The sequence below is a fragment of the Orbicella franksi genome, chromosome 6 (assembly GCF_964199315.1).
Source record: "Orbicella franksi chromosome 6, jaOrbFran1.1, whole genome shotgun sequence".
Taxonomy (NCBI): Eukaryota; Metazoa; Cnidaria; class Anthozoa; order Scleractinia; family Merulinidae; genus Orbicella; species Orbicella franksi.
In genome coordinates this window covers 22,546,457-22,560,166 of record NC_138150.1, presented here as the reverse complement: position 1 = coordinate 22,560,166, position 13,710 = coordinate 22,546,457, and the positions used below count along the sequence as shown (strand labels likewise).

Below are 13,710 nucleotides of genomic sequence, written 5' to 3'. Positions count from 1 at the left end.
AGGAGTTTGCTATATAATGAAAGACGATTTTGACTCCATATTGTTGTTTATAGACGGCGGATTGAATTTAAGGAAATTGTATTTTTGTATAATCAATTTTTGCGTCGGTAAAGACAAGAAAACAAGGAGCTCTGCACTCTACAGCTTATTCAATAATGCATACTAGAAAGGTTTTTACGACAGTAACTGCAGACATTCTCGCGCGCTCATTAATTCTTAAACCCTTTTCCCAGAGGGAACATTACGTTTTCCATTTCGTACATCCAGCCAGACCCCGGGAGCCAGACACTCTGTTTAGTTATGGACTAGATTACTTTAAATTTGGTTCGTTGATGTAGGGCATTCCATTCTCGTCACCAGTGCTGCTCGTTTTAAATTGTCGTTCCGATTCGGTGGCGTTTGAAGGGACCCTGCTGATACCAGCCTGGTACTGAAACGGCTCAATACCCTGTTTGAATATAAATAACTTAAAGTTGAGTTTAAACATTAACCCAATTCGAGAAACATTCATCAATCGAAAATACACGCTATTATGATATCTCTCAGTTAAAAGGCGCGCTGTGATTTGTCAATTTAGCGGGCCGTATTCTCCTGTACGGCCCGCTAAAATTTAAAGTTGGTTTTGTTACCAAACTGTTTCATGATTTACCGCCAAGTGTTCTTACCTTTAATAGGAAGAGAAACTTTCTTTTACTCTAAATTGTGTATTAAAGCGCGCTAATGACTTAAAACCGATTTCAAATTGACTCGATTTTGCTTTCAAGGTGCGTCAGAAATTTGAAGCCGTTCCGCGTGAATATAGAAATCGTCAGGCACACAGTAGAGATATAATAAATATCTTACTATTTTTATAAATTATATTTTCTTCGATCTTTTTTGTCGTTCAGCCAACGATTGCTTCGACCTTCAGCCATCATGGTTTGACACATTGTTGTCAAGCAATATCGGATGCCTCGAAATTAACAACTATCCAGTCCGAACAAACGATCTTGACGCTAAGAAAACGGATGGTTCCTCTGACAAGCACTCGAAACCAAAGCAATCAAACCCAGCTAAAGGTATGTAAAGTGATCGAAATTTAAAACATGGTTTATCAATGCGTCCAACGAAAACAAAGAAAGATTTCTCGCGGTTTCGAAATCGGCTTAATGGCAGAATCAGCAGAGTCCAGGGCTCCGAAGCATATAGAGTAAACGGATTCAATATTTTTTGCAGATCCAAGACTTCGAAGCTTTAAGCTTCCAGAAGTTAAGCAATTTCTCCCCATTCCTCCCTCACCCACCCCATGACGCTGTTTTTAAGGCTTTCTTCTGATATTTTGTTTTGGTTGTATTTTATAGAGCTATGATTCCTTCTTAAACTCGGCATTAATCACTCATTAGTATACATGATAGAATAAATTTGAGTGAAAATAACAAATTCCATTCTCTATATGTTGAGCCGAAGGCTAAAAAAATCAAAGGTTAAAAGAATCAACCGCCACTTGTTCCTGTGACCAATTCTGACAGGGCGGAAGTTAATTAAGAAAGCGGATATTCCAGTCTCAGATTCCTCTGACTCTAAGAGCAAACCGAATCCATTTAGGAAAGCTATTAACTTGGCTATTAACTTTCCTGAATGGATTCGGTTCGCTTTTTGAGTCACTCATGTCATATATAGTGTGTTAATCGTGTGTCGCGTGATTAAGGTTAGGTAAGGTAAAGTAAAGTCTGCGTACGAGCCATGTCGGAGCTTATCTTGGTTTCAGTAGCATGAAGCGACTAGGGGTATTTCTACTCCCCCCTGGATGGGATGCTAGTTAATTGCAGGGTTATCCCCCAGCATTAAATTCGCCGGTACCCATTTATACACCTGGGTGGAGAGAGGCATCGTGAGAGTAAAGTGCCTTGCCCAAACGCAACACAATGTCCCCGGCCAGGGCTTGAAACCGGACCATTCGCTCCGAAGTCGAGTGCACTGACCACGAGGCCACCGCGCCTCACTCATGTCACATATAGTGTCGCTAATCGTGTGTTACGTGATTAAGGTTAGGCAGGAGTCTTTAATTTAGCAGCATTGCAGTGAACACCATTGCACTATTAAACAACTTCTCAGTATATTATTCCGTATAATTTACATACCGTTTGCAGCATTATGCAACTGTGAATGTTTTAGTAATGTAGATCAACATTTTATGGCCCTGTGATTCTTTCAGGCAACGTTTGTCAGTTGCAGCAATTACCACCACCTCTGTTTATGCTTGTGAAGTCTGCTGTAACACCTCCAGCTGGACATTACAAACCACTCCCTGGAGAAGGTGTCGAAGCGGTTATGGCGGTCGCTAGTATTCAAACAACGCCGGTGAATCCAAAAGGTATGGAGACCGACACAATACTATACCCTCAAGGTTAATACAGTTTTTTGATTCAAAGATTGCCTGACTGATTCATTTCTGCCCAAATAAAACCGAAAACCGAAATATTTTCATGTGTAAGTATCTGCGCAAAATACTAACCCTACCCCTAAGAAAGTTTTAGGCTTCACTTACTTAAGTCTACACGTTCAGGTGAAATTTTAAGATGTATATCTCTAAAGCGGACTTTAGACCAATTCTTGGACTTCGAGTCCTTCTTACGAGCATGCATTACCAAAGCAGTTGTGATCAATATAAACTGAATTTCTATTAACATAATACATTCTATTTTCATATCCGAAGGCTTTCCGTTGAAAAATCAACCACCTCCTGTTCCTGTGGCAAACTCTAACAGGGCTGAAGTCATTCCAGTCTCAAGAAAGGACTCTGCTGATTCTAAGAAGACCGACCATGCCATTTCCACCCAGATAAATCCTTTCAGGATGGTTAAAGGTATGGGAGCACGCGAAATTTATTGTGCAACAAACATAACTAGTATGCATGGTACAGGATTAAGATGTGCATGTATCGAAAACGTTTTTAGCATTGCAGTGAGCCTTGTCAGTGGGCGTTTAGGCATGCGCGATTTCACTCCGACTTTTCTTTTCTGAGTACGTCGCCGCATTTCTCTGATCTTTCCTGATCTTTCTCTTGTTCCCCATTAATAAATTCTACTATTTTGTTTCTCTCCAAAAGTTTCTGTTAATAGTAGAGGTATCCCTTGTTTCCGCAAATTAATCCAAACAAAAACTTAGAAACAAACTTAAACCGAAATGTTTTCATGTGCAGGTATAATCTTAACATAATTTCCACTCTTAATTTTAAGCATTGCGGTTTACTTTGTACAATTCTAGACATCTTGATTTCTTTCAGGCAAAGTTCGTCAGGTGCAGCATCCACCACCAAATTTGTTCGTGCCTGTGAAGGCTGGTGTAACACCTCCAGCTGGACAGAACATACCATTCCTTAGAGAAGCTGTTCAGGCTAAGGCGATCACCGATGGTGTTCAAACAACGTCAGTTAACCCGTTTAGGAGGGTAGCAAAAGGTTCGGAGAAGGACACACAAAACTTTACATTTAAAGCGATAATTTAACTTTTGATTCGAAGATTACATCATGACATGTACCTATAGCTAACTGCTTCATTTGTGCCAAAAACAACTCGAAAACCGAAATATTTTTGTTCACTCTTAATTTCAAGCCTTGCGCTTCACTTGGCACAATCCTAGGTATCTTTATTTCGTTTAGGCAAAGTTTGTCAGTTGCAACATCCTCCGGCTCCTCTGTTTGTGCCTGTGAAGGCTGCTGTAACACCTCCAGCTGGCCAGAACAGACCACTCCTTGGAAAAGCTGTTAAAGCTAAGGCGGTCGATGGTTCTCAAACAGCGACGACAGTGAACCCGTTTAGCAAGGCAGCAAAAGGTATGGAGAACGACACAATACTATACCCTAACTATACCGCGGCTTAGGTTAAGTATGCACAACATCGACCACGATACATCGTAAGCGCGCATGGCCCAATTGCAACACTGCGATCAACTTTATTGGAACAGAAATAGCAAAAAGCGCAAACCAAAAACAAACAACAATAATAAACAAAATTCATATCAACGAAAAATGAGACGCTGAATTTCAGAATGGATGTTATTTCCTCTCGGCAAAACGTGAATCGATTCTCCGTGAAGTACTTCAACTTAGCGTTCTAATGAAGATTTCTTTTAAAGGTAAATTGTCGATTGTTTTGTTTTGTTTAGACAGTGGATACATCCACCATCGTCCATTACCGTTTGTTCCAGTGACCACAGTTCTTGACGGATCCAAAATAGCGAACACTTACCCGGCAAATGCCTTCGCTCAAAGCGTCACTCCCTTCCCTCATGTCGGTATGTTTGTATAACGACGCATGGAACAATCTGTAAAATCATTCTTTTCTTCTTTCTCATTAAAAACAGCATTCTTTATAGCCAGTAAGGCAGCGTCTACACTAAGCAGGAGGAATTTGAAAACGCAGCTTTATTTCTACGGTTAGGCCTACCGTCCACACTAATCCGTCACGAAAACGGAGATTTCAAAAACTCTCTCCAAATCAGAGGAATTTGATAACGCTCGCTTTTCGCTTTCGCGTGGACGGAAAACATTTTGAAAACGGAGCTTTCAGAAAATGATGTAGTCACCATAATAATTTGATTTTCTCTGCCTGAGTTTTCCTCAAACACAAATCCAGAATGACCGGTGATTGTTGCGTTTTTAATTCCTCCAGCGTAGTGTGGACGGAAAACTTTTGATGGGTTTTCAGAGTGAAATTATAAGTGAAGTCTTTAGGGTGCTATGTAGAGTAAGAGAAGAAATACTTCTCAGGCTTAGGAATCACCTAAGTCTCGGGGCTGAAAGATGAGGAATTATGACAAAGATAAGACAGCCAATGGACATTCCTTCTCTAGTCCCACATAACCTCTTTATAAAGTGTACAAACTTCTGTCCACTTTTCAATAAATTTCTCTCGTAGCGAAACAACTTACCCAAATGAGTATGCAACTCAAGTACTAACATCGAAGTGGCATATGTAAACGCAAAAACGGAGGTTTCAGATTGAAACCTCCTTTTCCAAATTCCTCTAGGGTAGTGTGGACGGTGCAATAGACTAATTAACTTAAAGTTTAAAATGAAGACAAACAACTTGGAAGTGTGACTCGTGAAGCAAAGTTTGCAGTGGATGATGTTTACTGGAGTTTAACTTTCATCAAAGGAGGAAACAATTTTTTCTTGGCCCGAAATAATCTACACACGCAGAGCGCTCTATTAACTATTTTCAGGATCTTTATCTAACTGAGCTTTATTATAACTAGAATGAACTGGCTATATTGTCGAACTGAGATCTGACGATCTGACCATAAAACGATCTGACTGCATACCTTCGTGGACCACACAGAGCAGTTTTGTCCAGAAGTCTATAAGATTATTACAGACTTGTTGTCAGTAGTTTAGAAGATTATTAGAGACTTGTTGTCAGAATTCTTTAAGGTTATTATAGATTTGTGTATTGTCAGATTTGTCGTCATTGTCATTTGGCTTCTACATGTCAATGAATGCCTGTTATGTATGTTCCTTTGTTACTTTATTATTTTACAGAACAGCAGGGATTCTTCAGAAGGACTTTCAATAAATGGTTTGGATACTAGTAAGTATTTTCATTCAAGTTCAGTTGTGAGCCTTGGCGGATTACAACTTGCCTATTTATGAACCCCCCCACCCCACCCCACCTCCCCACAAGACAAAGTTAACGTGCGGCTCAGTTGCCAAACCTACTAACTGCATTGGCTTTGTCGCTGTCTCCTTTCAAATTGATCGACTGGTATAGGAAAGGATATTAACAGTGATTTTCCTTTCTCTCCAGATCTGCTTTCTCGTTCACTCAAGTGTAAATTTTATCTCAAGTCTATTCTATTTATTTATAAGTTTACTTCATTCAAGTTTATCGCAAATCCAGTTCATTTCATTCTTTTTGAATGGTTGGAAACATTCCTGCCAAATACCAATATTGATATGTCAAGGATTTTGAAAACATTTATTATTTTTCAAATGATTAATTTTAAATAAACTTTTCAAAAATACCGTGGATAAATCAGTATAAATGATTGTAAATATTTCTTAACGAAATACTCTTTTTCAAAGATTTTTTTCTTTCAAAATGGTTGTTAGTGGTAATTCTTACCAACTGTTTTAACATGGCAGTTGTATATGATTGTAAATATCATGAAAATGCCACTGAGTTGTAAATAAGATTACAAACATTATGTTCATATGCTGCGACATTCAAAGACCTTTTTAAATTATTTTACGTTCTATAGGTATTTATTTACAACCGACTTTGCAAACTTAACCGCCGATTCAGTCTATAATTGTTTCCGTTATACCGATATGTCACTGAGGGGGAGGGGGAGGGGGAGTTAAAAGGCCTGCAACGCGGGCTAAAAAAATAGGCCTTCGCCAAAGAACTAAACTTCTTTCGATAATAGCACCCCGCCTACCCCTTCCCCGGGTATTTGTCAGAAGCAAATAACCCACTGGAAAATAAGCCTTCTAAAAATACTTTTGGAATACATATATATAGGCCCGGGGAAGTGTCGGAATTTTATGGTATGTTACAACCACTTTTATATGCCAATGGCATTTGAAACACACATTGTAAGTCTATAGGGTACTATGTAGAATAAGAGAAGGAATACTTCCCAGGCTTAGTAATCACCTAAGTCTGGGAGGTGAAAGATGAGGAATTATCATAAAGATAAGACAGCCAATAGGCATTCCTTCTCTAATCCCACATAATCTCTTTATAAAGGTTACAAACTTCTATCCACTTTTCAGAAAGTTTCTCTCGCAGCGAAACAACTTACCCGAATGAGTATGCAAATTAATCACTGGTATCTAAGTGGCATATGTAAACGCAAAAATATACTACTAAGAAGATTGAATGTAACGTGTAAGTTAAGTAAAGGTGGATTAAACATTGAAATTCTGGAAATTAAGTTGTTCCTTATTTCTGTCAGGGAGTAGCCCGAACTCTCGAGCTAGGAAAGAAATCAAACTTTCACCGCCCGGTTTAAACCTTTCTAGCTTCTTGATCTCAGCCTGATAACGGGGAGGAAACCACTCTTAACATTTGCTGCAGTAGGTTCTCTGTCGTTAACAATAAAAAGGCGATAATTAATCAGTAAAACGTTGAAGTGGCGGGTTTCAGTCACGCAGAAAAATCTAAAGACGACAATGAGTGGATTAAAAACTAACCTCCAAAGCACATTTTCTGCGAATAAGCAAACAGGCATATAACTCAGAAAAATTAATTGTTAGGTCCATGATGAATATCTCACTGTCTATATACCACCATGGGTCAGATCACATCGGGTATCAGGCCAGATGAAATTGCATTCGTAATGTTACTGGAACTCTTGCACTCTGTTTACTTATTTTACATCTTATTTTTAGCATGAGCGTAGCCTGTGTACAGGCTAGCACGAGAGCATGGTCTAAACTTTGAAGCAATACGCGAATTACCCGGAACTTATTCTCGCTGACTGGTTTTCGATTCCTCTGATATCAGTATCATTTCATTCCATGAAATAAAGCAACAAACAACAAAACAGAGCCGCGTAAACAACGTGGAATTCGAAACTGTGTGACAATTAACACTTAATGACTGGTTCCGGTGGGAACGGTGAATTTTGTTTCTCGAGAAGTCGAGGGAAACATTGAGACTGGAGGGAAGCAAAATTTACTGCTTCCATCGGGACCAGTCAAACCGGGTCAAACCGTTGGGAAACAAATGACGTGCAACAGCGGTCAACATTTCGCGGGTAACAGTGAACTGTTTCCCGTTTGACGTCAGAGTTTTCGCAATGTTGTCCGCTCATGGCATTTCGTGGGGAACAGTTTCATTGTTACTAGCCAATGAATGGCCGCCCTGTAGCGGGAAAAGCAACGCATAAGCTGGGAAAAACCCTCCCCTCTCGTATCTCAATTCAATTGGTCCATTTGTGAACGAGTAGCGATCTGGGACGAGAATTATAACAGACACCAAGATGGCGGTAGCGGTTTATTGTATTAGTTTGGCTTTCTTCCTACCAGCATTTTTAAGTTTCCTCTACCGAAAATTTCGCCTACCTAAGCTTAAAGCGGATCTCGCTAAGTCTTTTCTGAGGAAGGACATATCAGACTTGAACAAACCAGCTATTATTGCTCATAGAGGGGGATCTTCAGAGGCACCAGAAAATACTTTGGCGGCTTTTCGAACAGCGAAAGAAAACGGAGCCACTGGCGTCGAGTTTGACGTGGATTTTACGAAGGATGGTAGAGCTGTTGTCATTCATGATTCCACAGTGGACAGAACCACTGATGGAAGCGGTCCTGTGAGTAAGTTTATCCTCGAAGAAATCAGAAAATTAGACGCATCAGCAAAACATTGCCTGAGGTAAACCTGGGTAAAAGCGTATGAATTTTTCAATATTGGGTTGATGGGACGGACGGAGGTTGTTGAATATTTGATTTCTACTTCGAAATAGTCACGAATTGGTATTTTTTTTAGTCGAGCCATTCGACAAAAGGTTTACATGCATTGTAAAAGCACTTTGGTAGGTATTGTATGAAAGGAAAGCAGATAAATTAGCTTAACTTGTTTTGTGGGTTCCGTCTGTAGGTACCGGTCAAACAGGTTCAAATCAGGCTTCATATATTGGCTTATGAAACAAATAAATTAGTATTTCACGTTCTCTTTCAGCTTCTTTCTCTCCACTTTCTCACAGTACAAGATGACATACTAGCTAACATACAATTTCAGACTGAAAATTTTGTTGGTCATGTCTGCTGCCTAAAGAAATAGTATTGCATCAGGTTGAACAAAATATTGTGATTGCCAATGACGAGGAACCAGAAGATATTGTGATCATAATATTTAGCCAGTGTTACAGTTGACCTCCCTTAAAAAATAAGTTGGAGAGAGCATTTGTGTGTTCCTTTTTGTGGTCTCTACAGCCAACTCTCGAGGTATTTGTAAGTGAAATGGATAAAGTTCAACAATCTATATAATTTACACTTCATCAAACTGCTAACAGTTGATCGACTAGTGATGAATGGGGTCATTTTGCCACATATACAGGAAAAAATGACATGGTCTTGAACCTGATTATCAATGGTACCACACAGACATTCTCTCATTATTTTTTCTTGCGGGAAGGGTGGCTGTAACAAAGGCTAATACTATTTGGACAGGAGATATATGCCTCTGAAGTTATATGGTGGTTTCTCTTAACATAATAGCCTTCCTGAATAAAAGCTGAGAAATTGACATTGCAATATGTCATGGCTATGCATTTTTAATAAATAATAAGTATTTAATTATTAAAAACGCATCATTGTTAAATTATGTTGTTACTGGTGATCAACACTCGGTCACACTTCTCCATGTAGGTCATCACTTTTTGTTATCTTTTGCACTGCAGAGACAAGTTTCCTAAGGAGAAAATCCCAACCTTGGAAGAGGTTGTAGAACTTTGTTCAAGTCTTGAGTTGAAGATGATCATTGAAATAAAAAAAAGCACTCAGGCACTAGAGGTGAGTTACCCTGTTAAGGCAGAGTGTTTCCCAAGGCCCACCGGGATAAGTGTTTATTTCAAGTTACCTTTTTTTGCAAATTTATACCTGCCAAGGAAATAAGGTTTTTGTTTTCTTACCTATAAAAACTTAAAAGAAAGGAAATTTACTGGGCAGTGCAAAATTCTCAGTCATTATTTTTGGATCTCTTTTTGCTTTTCACAGGGAAATTTGCAAGATTTCCACAGCTTCTCAGTTGATAGTTAGGACAGTGTTAGGAAAATATAGTTGTTTGTCCAGTGGGATTGTCCTGTTCCCAAAGGATCACGCTACATAATATATACTCTTGGGTTCAAACCATTTAATATTACTGTTGTTTATTTAATTCAGACAGCACAGTATTTGAAGAATCTATTTTCAAGTTATCAGCTGCATGACAAAGCTCTTGTTTGTTGTTATTTTCCTGGTGTAATATACCAGGTAAGTCTGTAGTTAGTCAAAAATGACTTTGTTTAGAGTAGAATAATATTCGAAAATCAATGACCCCGGCCCTAAAAGAAGATGTAACTCAAAAGTACCTGCAGTAGCAATTTATTGACAACTTTAGATTGATAACTTTATTCATACACGGTAAAAATTCCTTCAGCACATGGTAACATGGTAAAAATTTCTTGAGCACAATTTAATAAAAGTTCATTGGTTGTTATACAAACTCGCACATTTTTACCCTCTTGAAGGAAGGGTACTTTTTCAAAAATAGCATTGGGGAATAACAGCTTCTAAGACGGGTACAGCATTATTTAATACATTTGTTTCTATTGTTACCCAGTAATTCCTTTCAATGTAGATAAAATTTGGCCAATTAATAGCCATCATTTCCCAATTAAAGAAAGCCTAGTTTTCTACTTGCACACATCTGCTGGTGATATGTATGTGTACACATTTGACATGATTATACATGTCGTAAGACAAAGTAGCCTGTGCAGCAGGTATTTAGTCAGATGGGTGTTGAGGCGTCCTGTGGATGGCCACTTTTTAAAGAAAAATGTTTTATTTTTCATATTTTGCCTTATAAATTGCTTATTTCAGCAAGCCCTATAGAACATTTTGAATGGCCACTTTTCAAATTCTGGCTAAAAGCCAACTGTGCAGTGCACATAATAATTGTTAGCCACCCAAAATGTTGAAGCCCTGAAAGTAGCAGTAGGGAAGGGCTTTTAAATTCATTTACTTAATGAGGGTCATAATATCTTAAAATAACCATCCCTAAGTTTGATAGTTTGGGGGGCTACCATAAACTGCATTTATTTGAATGTATATTTAATTCCAGGTACGCAAGGTGGATCCTAACATTGTGACTGCCCTTGTGTGGTGGCGGGACAGCATGAGCTACATAATAACAGGAGGAAAGGAACTATTTGAGATAGACAGTTCTATCAAAGTAGCAGTTCTGAGTTTCTTTGATAGAATATGGGAATCAATGTTACCTTGGTTTCTTGATTTTGTTGGGGTTCCTATTCTTTCATGTGCAAAGGAACATGTGTGTGGGTAAGTGATGTCATGACAGGAATTCCACCATGTAAGAAAATAGGGGAGAGAGAGGGGGTGAGAACTAGGCATGGAAGTATGGGAGATGTGGTCGAGAGTTCAGGAACATGTGTGTAGGTAAGACATGCCACGTCAGTGCAGTTGCTCTCTTGAGTTCTCAAAATATATTGTCAAATTATATATTGTAATTCAAGTCAAAAAGCAAACTTTAAGGTAAAGCCTATTTTTGGACTTTGCTATTTTACCTAGTTGGATAGAATACCTTTTCTATTTGAAAGCCAGCTTTATTAGTTATTAATATTTGTTTTTAAAATGCTCCTAATCAGTAACAGAAAACCAACATTCAAGTTAGTATGACAGGCAGTTTACATGAAGGAACTTTGATACATGAACATTGTCCCTGTGACTTGCCCCTAATCTAAAAAGACCTTTAAAGTTTGTTGAACAGTTAGCATCTCATTTCGTTTGACAGGGACATGCTGGAAATGTGGAATGGACAAGGTGTCGATGTGGTAACATGGACTGTCAATCAACTGAAAGCCAAGGACTTTTTTATGGAATGCCTTGATTGCCCTGTGATAACTGACTGTGTACGACGCGATTCAGTTTGGAATTAACTAACATTCCATCAAAGGAAATTCATATCAATTTATAGCAAAATGAATGCAATTAATATTTATTTTCAGTAACCTAAGTTCTTTAAATTTTTTCCAGTCTGTGTGATACATCTGAGGTACTTACTACGATTATCAGTTGAGTAAGGCAGGACAAAAGTTTGGTCACCAAGTTTTAATGTAAAAATCGTGTTGTTGTCACGAGCAACTGGCTCTGTATCCATTGGCAACTTGTTGGCCTTTGACGTCATTGGCAGCAAAGCATGCGAAATTGTAGGCGATGCACAGCTGTTGATATTGTTACCAACGGAAACGAGGTAAGTTGCCCATGACAACACCATAATTTTAAGGCCAAAACTTCATGACCAAACTTCCTTCGTGCCTTACTCAACTGATAATCGTAGTATTAGCATGCAACAGCTTTGTTGAACAAGGTGGAATTAGCCTGCGTTGCAGACGGAAATTATTTACCTGTAAATAACCTCTAGTAACCCGTGGTAGGTTGTGTCTGCGATGCAGACTAGGTGGAATAAGGCATGCAGCGGTAGTAAGTTTCTATATATATGATGCAGAAAAGCCCGGGTAATGGACTCCCATATGAGAGGGTCAGGGACACTTGTTGTCTCACTTAGGGGTAGAAATCAAGGATTCTGATCTCACTTAGGGTGTTCATGATGAAACGCCACTATTTTTAGCTGTTAAAGTATCTTTTAGGGTGCACTTAAAAATGCTCTTATTTCTGTTTTTAGGCCCAATTTCTGATGATCTCTTGAGTCCAATCTACTATCGTGGGCTCCTTTCCTGAACAGTGGGTAGTAATCGAGCCTATTCGGTTTTAAGTGGTAACTTTTAGGGGTCAAATACAGCTAGAGCCACACCTAGATTGGTCTCCTTTAGGGGTTTAATTCAAATTTTCAGACGAGCAAACCACTTTTTCATATGGAAGTACCCCCCAGGCAGATGAGCAGCTGGGTACTCTGCTCTTACATCCCCTTTTAAATCTTAGAGAAGTTGAAATGTACAATTTGTATGATCTAACTTGGGAGCGAGGGGGAAAAAGAGGTATATTTTGCTATCCAGATGCTTTCAGAGGTAATATAAAGTTAACATAAAGTGTTATAATATCGTATTTTTGTGTGGAACCTGTTTAACAGGATTTAAGAGGATCCTATTTAAGAAGATCTGAAACTTCATGTGTTCAATGACCAATAGTGTTGTGGTGCAATACACTAAGAAAAACATGGCATTTTTGTCTGTCACCTGACACAAGATAATTTGTCCACTGGGTGTGGTTAAAAATGTGCTAAATTATGTAAAATTAAAGCCTGTAAAAAGCACTGAAACAATAATTTGTCAAAACTTTAGTTTACTGCAAAAGGCAAAACAGAAATTCACAGGACATACATGTTTGCTTGAAAGGAGCAACAACAGTTGGCATAAATGCAATAAAATAGTAACTCAAAAGGTTTTATTGAAGCTTCTTCACCAAACAAACTTTTTGATCTTTTTCAAGATATTGTCACACCTTAGGCAGACCCACACCCTTTTTTTAAGTGTAGATGAAAATATTAACCTGAACCCTAGACATGGCACCCTTGGCCATAGAGGAAAAGATATATAATTTCAAAAACTGAATGATTTACATTGTAAAGTGTAGTTGGTTGTCTCCTGTTGTACTTACAGAGAAGACATCTGTGTTCTCATAATAACATACTCAAGACAGTTTCATTAAATTTCACCCAACTTAAAATTCACCATCATTTCTTCCACAAAGCCCCCTGGTATAATCACAAAGTGACTTGTGACATTATACCATGTTACAGCCAGAGGGGCAACCTTTACAGTTTGCAAGGTTCTTTATAATACTTATTGGCCAAAATGAAACAATAGATAAAGAACACAAACCATGCCCTAGCCCTAAGAAGAAAATAGGCACAGGTTGAGAAAAACTAATCAAGAGAGGTTTTGAAGCTGTGCAGATCAACTGAAGCCAAAAATTCACCCTGTATGACTACTACATACCACTCTATGAAGACATGATTGATCATCGCAGTTATATATAACTTATCTCTG

General features: G+C 38.5%; 1 protein-coding gene across 1 annotated transcript; it reads left to right on the top strand.

Annotated features, from left to right (window-relative positions):
* The first annotated feature begins 6,247 nt into the window (after positions 1-6,247).
* LOC145491381 (glycerophosphodiester phosphodiesterase 1-like) lies at positions 6,248-13,228 on the top strand. Its single transcript, XM_081470567.1, has 5 exons — positions 6,248-8,357; positions 9,385-9,496; positions 9,866-9,955; positions 10,806-11,023; positions 11,496-13,228. Exons 1-5 carry the CDS (start codon positions 7,969-7,971, stop codon positions 11,638-11,640), a joined length of 954 nt encoding a protein of 317 aa, XP_081326693.1. The 5' UTR covers positions 6,248-7,968; the 3' UTR covers positions 11,641-13,228.
* The last annotated feature ends 482 nt before the right edge of the window (positions 13,229-13,710 follow it).

Coding starts and splice junctions, on each gene's coding strand:
- LOC145491381 (XM_081470567.1), top strand. CDS start 7,969: ATGGCGGTAGCGGTTTATTGTATTAGTTTGGCTTTCTTCCTACCAGCA. Junction 9,497..9,865: donor AAAGCACTCAGGCACTAGAG/GTGAGTTACCCT, acceptor TATTTAATTCAG/ACAGCACAGTATTTGAAGAA. Junction 11,024..11,495: donor GCAAAGGAACATGTGTGTGG/GTAAGTGATGTC, acceptor TTCGTTTGACAG/GGACATGCTGGAAATGTGGA.